Below are 17,449 nucleotides of genomic sequence, written 5' to 3'. Positions count from 1 at the left end.
AACTAATATTTTTCGATAAGAAAAATCAAATTTGATTTAAAATGGGCAGAGGATATGAATAGACATTTTTCCAAAGAAGACATACAGATGGCCAACAGGTACTTGAAGAAAGTACTCTACGACACTCATCATCAGGGAAATGCAAATCAAAACCACAATGAGATAGCACTTCACACCTACCGAAATGACTATTCTCAAAAAGACAAAACATAACAAGTGTTTATAAGGATATGAAGACAAGGAAACCCTTAGGTACTCTTCGTGGGAGGGTGAACTGTGCTGCCACCATAGAACACAACATGGCAGTTCCTCAAAACATTAAAAATAGAACTATTATGTGATCCAGTAATTCCACTTCCGGGTATATATCTGAAGAAAATGAAAACACTAGCCTCAAAAGACATACACATGTTTTTTCACTGTAGCACTATATAAACAAATGAAGAATACATAGTTATAAGTTAAACACATTATGCATACTATATTTTGTATGTTTTACATATGTATGTATTATGTATATATACATATTATAAATATGATATACATGTGGAATATTACACAGTCACAAAAATTAATGAAATCTTGCCATTTGGGGACACCATGGATGGATCCCGAGGGCATTATGCAAAGTCACAGAAGTCAGACAAAGGAAGACTAATACTGTTTGATCTTGCTTACATGGAATTTGAAAAATGAAAAACACAAACACAGGGATGTTACAGATCCAGGGAACATACTGTCGGTTGACAGAGGTATGGGTTTGGGGGTAGGAGAAATGGATGCGTGAGTGTGTGTGTATATCAAAACGATGTATTGTCAAGACCACACACACACACACACACACACACACACCTTTATCAACAACTGATGCTGAGGCAATTAGATATCTACATGCAAAACAATTATACTCTTTTCTCACAACATACACAAAAGTGGGTAACAGACCTAAATGTAACAACCATTTACTTAAAGAAAATATAGGAATGAATCTTTCTGTCCTTGGGATAGACACAGCCCTTTTAGATACAACACCAAAGCCAATAGTGACAAAAGACAGAACAGATAACCTGTATTTCATGATACAAAAAACTCTTTTGCTGCAGAGCGCACAGATAAAATAGTAAAATGACAACCCAGAAACAGGAGAAAATACTTGCAAACTACATACCTAATTAGGGACTGATATACAGAATATGTAAAGAACACTTACAACTCACCAATACAAAGACAACTACAACTAAAATATTAATAAGGCAAATGCCTATTGAATATTAAGCTTGTATCTGGCAACCTTCCTATAAATGACTTCTATGTTGTAGGAGTGTGCCACTTTAGGATTCTTAGACAATTGAATCTCTGCAAAAAGAGGAGTTTTATTTCTTCCCTTGTCACCTTTCATATCTGTTTTGTTGCATTACCTAAGATTTCTACTATGATGTCAAATAAGAGTGGTGAAACTGGATGGCCCTGACTTGCTCCTGATCTTAGAGAGAAAGCATCCAGTTTCTCTTTATTATATGTGATGTTAACAGATTTTTTGGTAGATGTTTTTCATCAACTTGAAGAAATTCTCTATTCCTAGTTTGCTGAATTGTAATCATACATGGATTCTGTTAAATGCTTCTTCTGCATCAATTGATAGGATCATACAATTTTTCTTTCTGCAGTTTACTGATGGGATGGATTATGTTCATTGATTTTTGAATGTTGAATGAGCTTGCAGGTTTGGAATAAATCCTAATTCGGCATGGCATATATTTCTTTTCCTACACCGTTGGACTTTATTTGGAGCTCTGCATCTATATTCCTAAGAATTATTTGTAGTTTTTCTTCCAAGAGCGACCATCTGCTTTTGGGATTAAGGAAACAATTCTTTGGCCTTAAAGAAAGAGTGGAAAAGTTCCCTCTAACTACAAATCATCCCTAGGAATTTACAAAAAGGCCACTCGAGGTAATAAATAAATTCAGAAAAGCTGTAAGCCACAATATAACCACCCCCAAATCAGGTGGGTTTCTATGCAACTGCAATCAACAATCTGAAAGGAAATTAATAAAGCAATTTTATGTATAACAGCATCTTTGTCAGCCTACGGTAGATTACGCTGATTGGTTCTAGAATGCTGAACCACTTTTACATGCTCTGAATATAAACCACTCAGTCACGGTGTAGGATTCTGTTTATACACCACTGTTTTCTACTTGCTAATATTTTGCCAAGGATTATACAGGTAACTACTTGAGAGTATTTCTAAGTGTACCACTTCATACATTTTTTTGGTGGTTGCTCGAGGTATTTGAGTCCATTTCTAGGTAAAAGGCACATATATGATTCATCACATTCTTCTCAGATCAACATTTTACCAACTCAAGGGAAATGTAAAACTTCAATTCCATCCAAATCCCTTTATTATATCTTTTAAATGGAATTATATATTTTCCCCACACATGGAGCATCAAATCATAGGATATTTCTACATTTTGCTTCAACAATCAAATATGATTTCAGAAAATAATGAGAAGGAAACTCCATTATATTTATCCTTATTTTTTCCACTTCCGATGTTCATTCTTTTCTGAAGTTCCAACATTCTTGTGTTATTTCCTTTCTATTCAGAGGAGTTCCTCTAGCCATTTCACAAGTTAAGTTTGCTAGGGACACCTGGCTGGGTCAGTGGGTTGAGCGTCTGACTTTGGCTCAGGTCACAATCTCATGGTCTGTGAGCTTGAGCCCCATGTCGGGCTATGTGCTGACAGCTCAGAGTCTAGAGCCTGTTTTGGGTTCTGTGTCTCCCGTTCTCTCTGCTCCTCCCCTGCTTGTGCTTTTTCTCTGTTTCTCAAAAGTAAATACATGTTACAAAAAATTTTTTTAATAAATAAGTAAAAGGTTTCCCAACATTTTCTCTTAGTTTTCCTTTGTATGATAACTTCAGCTCTCCTTTCATGAATATATGTTCATAAGATACCAGTTTTGTCTGAAAGTTCTCTTCCTTCAGTACTCAGAAAAAAAGGCATCGTTTCCCTCTAGCTTCCATGCTTCTGACTGAAACATCCACTATCATTTCCAAAGAAAAGGAGATGTTTCTCTCCGGCTACTTTGAAACATTCTCTTGTTTTTAGAAATGTAATCATGACATGCCATTGGCGTGGATCCCTTTGCATTTTTCTTACTTGGAGTTCACGCAGATTCTTCAATGAATACTATTAGGTCTTCTGCCGAACTTGGGAAGCTTTCAACCATTATTCTTTAAAATCCTTCAAGTCCCACCCTCTCTTCACTTTCTGTTACTCTTCTTCCCGACACAGAGAGAATCCACCCTCCTCTCGTTACCTCCATGCCTTCCAATCTGGACTGACCATAATCACCCTAAAGGAAAACGACAAGCGTCCTCTAGCGACATCTGTAGTGCTTATGCTCTTCCCAATATCTTCTCCAGGGGCGAGAAAGATCTTATAAACATAAACCACACATGTGTATTAACCAAAATATACTAATAAGGATAATATTAAAATCTTTAATAAGATTTATGATATTTACCTTGTGGACCACAACTGCCTGACGTCATTTCCTGTCCCACACTCATCAATCACTCACTCCCCTTTGGCCATTGTACTTTTTTTTTTTTTTTCGCTATTTCCCAAAAAACACCAAACACATTCCTGCTCATTGGCTTAGTGGGTGCTATTCCCCCGCTGAGAAGAGGCAGAAACCGCCCGACTCACACAAACATTTCACTCAAATCCTGCTCTAATGGTGGCTGATCTCCTACTTCAGGTCTCCCCTGACTACTCTTCTTAAAGCAGCACAATTTAACTCTGCTCTAAGTTCCATGGTCATTTTTTACCACTACACAGCGTTAATATGCAGAAGTATCTCTTTCTAGTGCTACTTTTTAAATGCATGAGACATATAACTATATAAATTCAAGGTGCACATGTTAGTTTCAGACAATTATAAACTGTATTATGACTGCTACTGTACCAGTAATCAGCACCTTTATTATGTTACACAATTCCCATGTCTTATTAGTGACTGGAACGATTCAGTTCTGGTGTCTTGGCAAGTGTGGTTATCACAATACGATACTGTCTGCATTCTTGATATGGTATCCGCTATCTCTAGGCTTACTTAGTACTCTTCCGATCTTGTGCCATCACTCCTTTCCCACACCCCATCCCCTGGGAACCACCACAGTACCCTCTGTTATCATGAGTTTGCCTTTTCCAGATTCCAGATATAAGTGACACCATACGGTAACTGTCTTTCTCTTAAAGTGGCAAGATGTCATTTCTCATGACCGAATAATACTACTCTCTTTTCTTTCTTTAGCCATTCATGAACTGACGAGCACGCAGATTGTGTCCAGATCTGGCTATTGTGAATAAGGCCGTGATACACATGAATGTGTATATTCTCTTCGATATCCTCTTTTCATTTTCTTCGGGTATGTTCCCAGGTACAACTGCGGGATCCTAGGACAGTTCTATATTTAACTGCTTGAGGAATCTCCACACCCTTTTCCACAGTAGGTGAACCAATTTACATCACCACCACCGACAGTGCACAAGAGTTCCCTTTTCTCCTCATCCTCGCCAACACTTGTTCTCTCTTGTCTTCTTGGTGCTAGCCATTCTAAATGGTGTGATGTGGCTTGGGGGTGCATGTCCCTCACGTTAGTGATGTTGACCACCTCTGCATGTATCTCTTGGCCACTAGTGCTACTTGTATAAAGTCACTGGCACATTATTCTTTCACTGCTATGGCATTTATTAATTGTTTTTAATCAAAAAAATTTTTTTCATGTTTATTCATTTTTGAGAGACAGAGACAGAGCACGAGTGGGGGAGGGCCAAGAGAGAGGGAAACACAGAATCTGAAGCAAGCTCCAGGCTCTGAGCTGTCAGCACAGAGCCCGATGCAGGCCTCGACGCATGGATAGCAAGATCATGACCTGAGCTGAAGTTAGACGCTCAACTGACTGAGCCACCCAAGCGCCTCTCACTACGATGGTATTTAGACAACAGCAAGCACTCAAAAATTACTTGAGTCGGAAAATCAGTGTATGAAACAATGCCTGGGAACAGCAGGAATGCAGTGCAACAACGCCGGTAAGGTCGGAGGCTGACACTGCTTTGAGAAACACACACTCATGCAGGAAAACGATGGCAAAGGGGAGGAGGCAAAGATTGGTCTGTTGACAAATGTAAGAATGGTGAATATTCAAAACGTGAATGAAACAGGAGAAGATTTTTCGTGAGAGCAGAATCTGGAGGTTTGGTCCAATAACCAGTATTCTCAGTCACTCACTGGATTATGACTTCTAAACAGGTACCTTAAAAACACATTCCAAAGTTGTCCAGCCCTGGGTTAATCATGGGAAGATAATAAATGTCCCGATGTTCATCGGTGCCGTATGTATCCACTCACCTGGGAGGCTCTGGCTTGGGAATTCTTCCTCCCATATCCATGGCTCCTCTCCTTGCTCCAGCCTGAAGATCACCTCTGGTTTGGTAGCACAGGACCCTGTCAACGTGAAATCATTCAGGATTCAGACCAGGTGGCCTAGACTTCAGGGCCTCTGGAAGAGGAGGAAGCCGCTGCAGCTGCTCGGTGAAGAAGCCACGGAACACTTCACTGGAGAGGTAAACACAACTACCTTCCTGGCGCCCAAAAGTGGTCAATCGGCAATGACTCCTGAATTCCAATCTTAAATATCATTCAACGCGGCACAGAGCCTATATGCCTCATAATTAACACAACCAAAACATGCTACTTGGAATTATATAAAAACAGTCCTTACCCACTGAGACAAGGTGGCTGTAGTTCTCCAGCATCACGTCCCTGTACAGGGACCTCTGACTTGAGTCCAAGCACTGCCACTCCTCCTGGGTGAAGCCCACGGTCACATCCTTAAATGATACCGATCCCTGGAATCTCTGTTCAATCTGAAATGTTCAGAATTGGGTGACATGGAAAAAGCTGTATGGGAACCAATCCTTCTCATGATTACCAAAACAGTCTGCAGAAGGCGTGTTTGGCTTTAGGCTTTGAGGGAAGACGAGAAATCTAACAAACACTATGCCATTGCTTCAGGGTATTATTAATGTAAAAATCACCAAATCCCACAACGTATCCGGAACTGTTCCAATTCTTAGAAATGCTAAGATTAATAAAACTGTTCTTGTATTCAAGGAGCACATAATCTGATAAGAAAACATGCAGTAACAGGTTACAATCGCTAAGGTGAGGTATGCACAAGACAGACTAAAACAAACGAGCAGCAAAATTAGCTCTTTGTGGGGCCTCACTGAAGAACGGCTGGTGGAGAAGAGGAAACCCGTACTCTCATGAACACAGGGTCGTGGTCCCCGGTGCAAGCAAAGGCGGGGCTCCATTAACACGTTCGGGAAATGAGAAGAGGGCAAATGGTGGAGGAAAAGTTGAGAATCCAGCCTGGATCTGTGATGACAAGAAGTGCCAGAAAGGAATTCATGGAATGGATCACAGAGTAAATTAGACCGAGTCTTCAATGTGTGATCACGTTCCACTTTAAAGAATATTTTGGAGTACTGGGGAGCCCGGGTGGCTCAGTGGGTTGAGCGTCCGACTTCGACTCAGGTCATGATCTCGCAGTTCGTGAGTTCGAGCCCCGCGCTGGGCTCTGCTGACATCTCGGAGCCTGGAGCCAGCTTCGGATTCTGTGTCTCCCTCTCTCCCCGCCCCTTCCCTGCTCATGATCTGTCTCTCTCTGTCTCTCAAAAATGAATAAACATTTAAAAAAGTTAAAAAAAAAAGAACACTTTTGAGTACTATCGAAGTTGATATTTATGGATTACATAAATATACTATCAATACATTTTGTTACAAATTTTTATTCTCCAGTTTAAAAGGTAAAAGCCGAGGGGTGCCTGGGTGGCTAAGTTGGTTAATCGTCCGAGTTCGGCTCAGGTCATGATCTCCGTGTTCACGGGTTTGAATCCCGCATCATGTTCTGTATGGACAGCATGAAGCCTGCTTGGGATTCTGTGTCTCCCACTCTCTGCTCCTCCCCAACTCATGTTCTGTTTCTCTCTCTCTCTCTCTCTCTCTCTCTCTCTCAAAAATAAACATTAAAAAGTTAAAAAATATATGTAAATAACATGTTTCTACCTGTTGATGCAGCTACATATCGTGAGTATAAAGGCTGAGGTTCCTTAAATATCTGAAGTGGGAGAACACACTGAGACATGACACGTCTATGAAGAAGTGAGGGGGAGCAAGATGATAAAATCAGCAGCACACAAAGATCTTCCTGAGTCATTTTCAAAACCAGGAGGCACCTCGGGAACCACTGAGAACACTTCCAGTATCGTTTGTAATGTGAGTTCCGGTTCCCACGTTTCAAGCATCAAATTGCCAGAAGAGGCATCTTCCGGTCGACTAGGAGTCAGGACATCTCAAATTTGTCCACTTCTCAAACTGCATTTTCTGCAAATGAACTATTCTATAGAGATCCCGAACGTAAATCCTTATACGCTTCTGTAATTTCAGTACCTACAGCATAAAGGTGGTGTAGGATTGCACTAGCTAATCCAGAAAACTTACTTAAAGTAGTATTATCCAGGCACATAATTAGAATTCACCAATCAAGAGATATATTCGATTCCAAATCATTCCTGGCATATCAGCTGTGTCCTTTAATGAAACTGCTTCAAGAAATTTTTTTTAGGTTTCTTTCTTTATTTTGAGAGAGAGAAAGAGCACGAGCAGGGGAGAGGCAGAGAGAAAGGGACAGAGAGGATCCCACGCAGGCTCCATGCTGTGAGTGTGGAGCCCCAAGCACGGCTCCATCCCAGGAACCGTGAGATCATGACCTGGACTGAAAGCAAGAGAAGGATGCTAAAGCCACTGAGCCACCCAGGTGCCCCATGAAACTGTCTGAAAAACAGTATTACAAATATTCTTCATTAAGGGAAACAAAATACTTCAGAGGGCTTCCACAAAATACGGGATAGCAGAAGATGACTGAGGTAAATGTAAAGGTCGAATTGCAGTAATAATAAAGGTCCTTTCATATGTTAATAGAAAATTACAAACTATAACCACAATTTAAACTTAAATGATGATTAGTATTAGAATAAAAATTAAATACTGAACCACTCTAGAAGGAGTAACTTTAAAAGTGTATCATCAAAGGTCACTTGATAAATCATGTGACCACTGACAAACAACTCACAACATATTTTTTCCCCTTTCCAGTAGGTCCAGCGCCCCAGCCTGCCCCTGCGGGTACATCACAACTCCTGCCCACTGACATCAAGCTGGGCCACATGACTGGCTTTGGCCAATGAAAAGTGGTACAAGGGAAATGTGTCACTTCAGGGAGAAGTTTCAGAAACATCATCCTTCATCCTTGACCCCACAATGCACAGCACAGAGAGCAGAGCCACGCCTTAGCCCGTAAGATCACAGACACAAACAGAAAATAAATTTAGGAATCCTTTGTTATGACACAAGCTGACGCAGTGTTGAAAAAATAAAACAAAATAATCCAGTAAAACAGAAACAAACAACCTGTAGAGACCACTTGTGTATACAACAGGCTTGAGCAGTCAAAGCTTGAGGAAAGCAAAAGGATCCACAGCGACCACGACCACCAAGCTGACGTGAACAGGCTCATTAAGCCACAGGCCCTCACTGACCAATGGGCTGCCCACGGCAGGCACAGTGCCTAAGATTACCAAAAAAGGGGGAAAAATTACAGCTACTCTAGAACTACAGCCCCTCACCACCGCCTAGTAGCAGACGGTCTCCCCTTTGCCATCCTGCCCGCTGCTCCCTTGCAGGGTATCCGGTAAACTTCTATTTCCTCTGTTCTGTCTTGAGTGAATTCTTCACTGGCACCCCCTACCGGCTCCCACTCAATCGGGGTGCCCCACACAACCAAGAAAAAGCATAGGGAATAAATACATTGTCAGATGGAGGGACTAAAGCCTCACAAGAACAAATACAAATGGGGTACGTCACCCAATACAAAAAACAATTATGTTATTTTAGCCTTGAAAATCTTGTCTTTTCATTTTTAACCAGAAATGAAAAATCATGAGGAAAACAAAACAGGATCCCCACCGTAGGACTTACAGTAGCGTCAAAATCACGTGAGTTTCTTTTAATGCCCTACACAGTTCTAAGAGTTTCTCCTTATAAAGAGCGATGTCTCATTCTTAGAATCCTCACCAGCTGGCACACATTAGGACACGTACTAACTATTCATAAATGGTTAATGAACGAAGTGAAGGAAGGCCTAATTAAGGTACGTTACAGGGAATACCAACTGCAGCCAAAGGGAGACTTATTTCAGTGATAAAAACAGTTGCAGTCAAATGGAACAGAAGAGAAACCCCCCAATAAACCCACGCACATATGGTCGACTGACTTTTGACAGGGTTGCAAAAACACACAATGGAGAAAGGATAGTCTCTTCGGTAAATGGCAGCGGGAAAACGGGATACCAACACGCAAAAGAATGAAACTATACCCCTATCTTACACCACTCATACAAATTAACTTGAAATGAATCAGACTTAAACATAAGAACTGATACCATACAATTCCTAGAAGCAAACATAGGGGAGAAGCTCAACATTGTTCTCTAGGATGATGTTTTCTTTGGATAAGATGCCAAAAGCAAGGCAACAAAAGCTCAAACAAGACTTTATCGAACTTAAGAGCTCTGCCCAGCAAACAGTCCATGAACTGGAAAGTAACCTACAGAATGGGAAAATATATTCACAAATCATGTATCTGATAAGACGTTAATATCCAAAATGTATAAACAACTCATACAACTCAAAAACCAAAAAGCAAATAATCCAATTAAAATGAGCAAAGGACCTGAACCGACATTTTTCCAAAGACCTACAAACGGCCAATTGTACATGCAAAGGTGCTCAATATCATGAACCATCAAGGAATGCAAATCAAAACCACAATGAAATATCTCTTTCACACCTCTCAGAATGGCTATTATCAAAAAGACAAGAAATGACAAATGACAAGACTGTGGCGTGAAGGGAATCCTCATTCACTGTTGGTGAGAATGTAAACTGGTGCTGCCACCTTGGGAAACACTATGGCGGTCCCTCAAAAAATTAAAAATGGAACTACCAGATGATCTAGCAATCCAATTCTAGGCACAAATCCAAAAGAAATGGAATCAAAACTGCAAAAGACCCCTGTAATCCCCTGTTCACTGCAACATTATTTTAGTAGCTGAGGCATGAGGCTTAGTGTTCATCAACAGAGGAATGGGGTAAAGATAATGCGTGTATACATACATGCATATATAATAAATATATATATAAACGCACACACACACACACACACACACACACACACACACACAATGGAATACTATTCAACCATAAAAACAAAGGAAATCCTGCCACTTGAGACAATATGGACAGACCTTGAGGGCATTATGCTAAATGAAGTAAGTCAGAGAGAAAACAAATATCATACACTATAACTCACCATAAAGCTAATTTCATAGAAACAGAGTATAAAATGGGGACTGCCAGAGGCTGGGAGAAAAGAGGAAAAAAATGGGATGTTGTAAGCCAGGGTCATGAGATCGATCCCCACACTGGGCGCAGAGCCTACTTAACAATGAAGAAAGAAAGGAAGGGAGGGAAACAAACTAATTCCAGGTAAAGATGTCCCTACCTATGAATGAATACCTACGAAAGAAGTAGAAACAAAATAAAACACAATCTTGGGGAGAAAGCAGGAGGAAATACTCAAGAATTCTTGTTATAAATTCAACATATCTTTGACACTAAATACTAAATCCTAACAAGAACATGTCCCCCACCGGGAAAAAATACCTCACTGCTCAATGTCTCTCATGGACACAGATACATAATTCTAAAACAAAATATTGTCATGACCCAGTTAGGTTTATTTCAGACATATCTTGTTAGTTTTACATTTAAATTTGTTGTAATTAATTTTACATTAAATTTAATTGCATAAGATCTGATGTAATTTACTAAGAAAATGAAGGAGACAAATCATATGACGATTTCAGTAGATGTCCAAAACCATTTTAAATAATTTAATTGGCACTCATTGGGGCGCTTGGTTGGCTCAGTCAGTTAAGCATCCAGCTTCGGCTCAGGTCATGATCTCACAGTTCGTGGGTTCGAGCCCCAAGTTGGGCTCTGTGCTAACAGCTAGGAGCCTGGGGCCTGCTTTGAATTCTCTGTCTCCCTCTCTCTCTGCTCCTTCCCTGCTGGTATTCTTTCTTTCTCTCTCAAAAAGAAACATTAATTTTTTTTTTTTAATTTCATTGGCACTCATTAAAAAAAAAGAAAAATTTTAGGTAACTAGGAATAAAATTGGACATCCTTGATGCCATTATGAAATGTAAACAAATACAGCAAAAATCCATACTGAAAGGAAAGTTCCCCCCCTACTCTTGCTTCTATTTAATATTATATATTTGAGGACCTAAGAGAGCAATATAGAAAAAAAAGTACAAAATCTGGGAAAAGTATATGGCAGTGTCACTATTCCCAGATTATACATGTGTATACATAAAAAATCCAGGGGCGCCTGGGTGGCGCAGTCGGTTAAGCGTCCGACTTCAGCCAGGTCACGATCTCGCGGTCCGTGAGTTCGAGCCCCGCGTCAGGCTCTGGGCTGATGGCTCGGAGCCTGGAGCCTGTTTCCGATTCTGTGTCTCCCTCTCTCTCTGCTCCTCCCCCGTTCATGCTCTGTCTCTCTCTGTCCCAAAAATAAAAGACGTTGAAAAAAAAAATTAATAAAAAAAAAAAAAAAAAAAATCCAAATTTTTGGATATACAGATAAACAATTAGATGTGGTAAATTAGTATAGAAAACTTGTTGGAAATAAGGTCAATATATAAAAAATAACATGCCAGCAACAAGCAGTTAAAAAAGTGCAAATAAAAATATATTTAAATATTAATACATAATACAGGGTGGCTCAGTTGACCATCAGACTCTTGATTTCTGCTGTGGTCCTGACCCCAGGGACGTGGGATCCAGGCTCATGCCGGGCTCTACCCTGAGTGTGGAGTCGGCTTAATTCTCTCCATCCATCTCCCTCTACCCCTCTCCCCAGCTCACGCTACCTCTCTTGGGTGGGGGAAGATACATGTATATTTTTAAAAAACCACTAAACACAAAGAAATAATTCTAACAATGGGTGTGCAAGAATTCCACCCACTCTTGAAATTGCTGAACACTTATACACCATAAATTTATGAAATTTGCACAAACTCAATAATCAGACACATACAAATTAAACAGTGAAGTTTGTAATCATTTGAAGTAGGAATAACCTCTGTATCTGGAGAAGACACAGTTTTCTGATGAGTAACAATTTACCTAGAAAAATGAGAAATCCTAATATCCTGTAACTCAAAAATATTAATCACTGGACACTGGACCAATGATTCTTAACTTAATGTGTTATCAACCATCACACGGACATCCCGTAAGAACACAGATTGCTGGGCCTGGCCTCCAAAAGTTCTCTTCCAGTAGGTTTGGGATGGTGGATCACAATCTGCATGTCAAACAAGTTTCGAGGGGACGCTGCCATTTCTGGCCAAAGATCCTCACTCTGAGAAGCAATGCTCCAGGGTCTGGAGATACATCTGCATTTACCATAGAGAATGACAAGGATATTCACAGCAGCTGTTATATTAAGGAAACATGCAAATTACCTACAAGTCTATCAGTAAAATATAGTATTTAGAATACACTGTGTCCACACAGCAGGAAAATCCAACATTAAAAGAAACAAACTACAGGGGTGTCTAGGTGGTAAAGCATGTGACTCTTGATTTCAGCTCAGGTCATGATCTCACTGTCGTGAGACTGACCTCTGCACTGAGAGCGCAGCCTGATTAAGATTCTAATTAAAAAAAAAAAAAAAAAGGAAATAAGCTACATATGGATAGATCTCAAATTACTAGTGAACTAAGAAGAGAAAATGCCTGTCAATTACACATTAAGATAATTTACATATTTTTAGAAGTACTCAAAACAATTAACAGTATTATTCAACCATTTTTCCAGTATCCATCAAAAGAGACAAAGAGTCTCCTGGAAAGAGTGGTCAGTAAATACAATTAAATCATTGGCAACCTTTACCTGGACAGATCCCAAACAGTGAAGAAGAAAAACCAAGGCAGAAAGCTATGGGATGAATTTGACGGAGAAGCTCAGACAGACTTACTGGAGAATTTAACTTTAAACGATCGGCTATAAAACTCGCATATACAACCCGGCTAAAGTACTCATGGAGAGTTCTTGTTAACCAGCACGCAGGCCATATTCATTCCTATAAACGTATCAGGGTTTTTATTTTCTTTTTAATGTTTATATATTTTTGAGAGAGCAAGAGACAGAGTGTGAGCGAGAGAGAGGCAGAGAGAGAGGGAGACACAGAATCTGAAGCAGGCTCCAGGCTCTGAGCTGTCAGCACAGAGCCTGACGTGGGGCTCAAACTCACGGAGTGTGAGATCCTGACCTGAGCCAAACTCTAAAGCTCAACCTACTGAGCCACCTGGGCGCCCCTAAACGTATCAGGTTTTATACCAGGATCGAACAAGACTATCATTAAATTAACTACTTGAGCTATCCCTTGGACCCTTTTACTTTCAGTAAGGAATAGTTTTAGGCACTCATTTCAGGGCTGTCACAGGAAGGTTAAAAGATAAAAAAGATATCATCCAAGAAGTCTTTGTGTCTTATAAAAATTCTGTCTGTATCCAAAAGACTGTGTCTTCCTTTCTCCGTGATTATCAGAAACAACAGAGATGTTATTTGTAGGTCAGTTTAGAAACTCTAAGTTATAGAATGATCAGTATGTATCTAGAAGCCACTTTAGTTTTGCTATTGATCTGCCACTACTTTCTGTAAAGGTAGATTTCTATCTATTGCTAATTTCCCATTAGTATGGGACTCACAAATCTCACCAGGTCCACTGCAAAATAAAGTGGGGAATGAACAACTTACCTGGGATTTGTTCATTTTCTGCTGTCTTGGAAAAGTGTAGACAACTCTGGTGCTGTGCTGAGTTACAGGAGGAATGAGGTCCTAAAAGAGCTGGCCTGCCTGGTGGCTCCTGAACGCTCCTGCCCTATAAAACTATACAACCCAATAGATAGGAAGCGTGTCAGTACCCTTCACCTTCAGAAAGGACAGCAGATGCTCAAAGAACAACTATCTAATAGGACTCTGACTTAATCATGTAATGGCTGCTGGGCATAAAAGTTTTCACTGGGAAAACCTAAATATTTGCTTCCTGGGGATTTTTAACAGTTTAAAGCTCTCTTGATGTTCACAAAAAATTTTTAAATTAAAAAGTAGGTTTAAATAAAACATACTCAGTGAAGTAACATTAAGTCTTCACCAAAACTGCTACAAAAAATACTCCCAACCTGGGGCACCTGGGTGGCTCAGTCAGTTAAGCCTGGATTCTTGTTCAGGTCAAGATCTCAGGGATGGTGGGATGGAGTGAGCCGGACAACAGGCTCTGCGTTGACAGTGTTGAACCCGCTTGGGATTCTCTCTCCCTCTTTCTCTGCTTCTTCTGGGCTCTCTCTCTCTCTCTCTCTCTCCCTCTCCCCAAAATAAGTAAACTTAAAAAAATACTCCTGATTAAACTGTTTATCAATTTCCCCACTGTTACTAAACCTTTGATTACTGATTACACAGAAAACGATAAAAAGCAATGCTTTAATGAAAGGTCTATGTTTTCGTTTCTTGATCCTGGTTGCCGTTTCTCAAAAGGATCTTTTTAAAAGTAATTTGCCTTTCCTCGTGTGGAAAAGCAGGCAGTCTCTCTGGAGTCGGGAGACACAACTTCCAGACTTCGCCACTAACAAACTGTGATTCTGAACAAGTCAGTAACCTTCGAGAAGAAAAACAAACAAACAAACAAACAATGTTTCTATTCAATGAGACAAAAAGTAAGGGATTCTCGGAGATCCTTCCCTAATGCCGGACTGAGTAACACCACACCTCAAGAAACAGTCGCGCACCCGACTGGAGAGCTGCTCGGGGGACTCCAGGAAGGAGACAAGGAGAACCAAGAGGCGGGGCGGTAACCGACTCAGCCCAGGCAGGGGCGCCCGTCTTCCCGGACCACCCCGCCTCCGCCCGACGCGCTCGCGCCCCCCTCCCGGCCGCGGCGCCGTCCCTCTCCCACCGCCTCCGGGCACACGGCCTCCTCCCGCGGCCTCCAGAACCGGGCCCCGCGAACGGCCCCGGCCGCTCCGGCAGGGACTGAGCACCGGGGGGCCCGACCTCTAGCGCTGATGGACACGTCCCCATCCCGCCGTCACCGGTCCACGGACCTCCTCCACGCGATCGGGCACCGACCGCCGGGACACAGACTCCCGGGCACACGGCGCCCCCATTGGCCCTCGTCCAATCGTCCCAAGCTCACCTATCGATCCCTGCACATGAAGCCGCAGAAAAGGTCAGAGACACGACGGGTGCAGAACCCCCCCTCCCAACGAGAACTGAGTTAAACGGAAGGAAAAAAAGAAACAGGACGGAAGTGCAGAGACGCAGAAGGCGGTACTAGGCAAGCGCAGAACCGGGCAGTGGGAGCGTTCCGCGCTGAAAGCCAGAGCTCCCGCTCCTTATAGACTCCTTGAGCGGCGATGGGCTTTAGTGGAGAGTGTGTAGTCTTTATCTAGCGTGAGAAGGTTGGGACGCTTGTTAGTTACCCAAACAGTTACCCAAACTATCAGATCGCGTCAGGGAATCCCCAAAAGTTGCAGATTACAGCCGAGATCTATGTGCACCCAGTGTGCAATTTGGACACAGAGCTGAGCTGTCAGGAAAAGGAAACTGCTTGTCGACTTCACTTTCTTAAATACTAGGAAACAGATTCCATTAAGCAATAAAACAATTTTTAAAATAAAAAAATAGTATCTGACACCGCCAGCGATTCTCTCTGGAAATAAAAAGCCAGGGGACGAGGGTGGGATCAAGCAAGATAGTTCATCAAAATCATGAAAGCAATGAACGAAAATCGTAGATAAATCAGAAAATCGACAGTCCAAAAGAAAATGTCTTTATTCGTCTACATAATCTTATTCTTCCTTCTACGACACTAACATTACTTGAAGAAATGGAGATAGACCCTTTCACTGAAACTCTATTCTGTGACAAATTCCACTAACACTGTCAACCAACTTTTGTACATACTTCTTTCTCTTTGATTTTTGTGTACTTTAATAGGTACTTTACAAAAGCATTCGTAACTTCATCTGTAACACATGAAAAGCTAAACTGACAACATTTCAAAAAGAAAACTTCCCAGGAAATATCAACACGTATAATATTGCTCCACTACAAGTAGTCTGGCATCTGCTTCATGGAAACATGGCCATGATTAAGAGTGTTTTTTTGAATGTAGTCTAATCAATACAGCATTTCAAGGCAATGAGAAATGAATGGAATATTCCAAACAGCAAGTCATTCGCAACAGTTTGGAATAGTCTTAGGTACATAGTTCACACAGGGCATAATTCACAGGGATCCAAGATTTGAAATGTGTAAAATAAACCACTAGGAAAATAAAGGTGACAAGCTGTGACACCAAAAATAAAAACCATAAATTTAGCATCCGATGCGTTTTAGTATTAGCAATAACAAGTAGTTCAGCTCGATTTTAAGTTAAAAGCAAATAAACAAGGAAATATATTTTTAATATTTGAAAGAAAAGATATGTTAATTAATAAAGAGATCTTTAAGTCAATAGAAACGTGAATCCGGCTACGTAACTAAGCACTCATGATAAAAAAGAAATGACAGTGAATGACAAATGTATGTAAAAGTCTATTAGGAGAATTTAAAAGAATGCAAATGTTTAAGTAAAAACATGTAACCTATCATTTATTGAGAGAAAATTTTTTCATTTTACTTCTATACACAGAAGTTCACTCTGGTGTAGTTTCAGGAATTGTGACAAAATGCGGAGATCTGTGTAACCACCACCACAGCCAAAATCCAAAACTATTTCACCACAGCCCTCAAACTCCTTCGTGCTACTCTTTTGAAGTCAAACTTCCTTACCACTCTATCCTCTGGCAGCTACTATCTACACGTCATGCCTACAGGTTTGCCTTTTCTGGAAAGTCCCGTGCATATAGAATCTTACAGTATGTAATCTTGTTGAGTCTGTACCTTTGACTGAGTACAATATACTTCAGATTCATCCTTCTTATTTTAAGAATCAATACACATACATTGTTGGTTTTTATTTCCCAAGTCCTTGGGGCGCCTGGGTGGGTCAGTCCGTTAAGCGTTCCAATTCGGCTCAGGTCATGACCTCATGGTTCCTTTGTTCGAGCCCCACTTCGGGCCCTTTGCGGACAGCCCAGAGCCTGAAATCTGCTTCGGATTCTGTCTCCTCTCTCTG

At 40.9% G+C, this 17,449-nt stretch overlaps 1 protein-coding gene across 1 annotated transcript in view; it reads right to left on the bottom strand.

Annotated features, from left to right (window-relative positions):
• LOC125933225 (zinc finger protein 37A-like) overlaps window positions 1-14,118 on the bottom strand; it is a 42,749-nt gene extending 28,631 nt beyond the window's left edge. Inside the window, exons 1-3 of the mRNA XM_049646093.1 lie at window positions 14,029-14,118; window positions 5,799-5,943; window positions 5,426-5,521 (exon numbers count right to left, since the gene is read on the bottom strand). Coding sequence (XP_049502050.1) covers window positions 5,426-5,521; window positions 5,799-5,943; window positions 14,029-14,043 — 256 coding nt within the window. The 5' untranslated portion in view covers window positions 14,044-14,118. The remainder of the gene's footprint in view (window positions 1-5,425; window positions 5,522-5,798; window positions 5,944-14,028) is intronic.
• Between the last annotated feature and the right edge of the window lie 3,331 nt (window positions 14,119-17,449).

The sequence above is a fragment of the Panthera uncia genome, chromosome D2 (genome assembly GCF_023721935.1).
Source record: "Panthera uncia isolate 11264 chromosome D2, Puncia_PCG_1.0, whole genome shotgun sequence".
In the NCBI taxonomy this organism is placed as follows: Eukaryota; Metazoa; Chordata; class Mammalia; order Carnivora; family Felidae; genus Panthera; species Panthera uncia.
The sequence above is the reverse complement of the archived record's forward strand: the minus strand, read 5'-3'. Positions and strand labels throughout refer to the sequence as shown.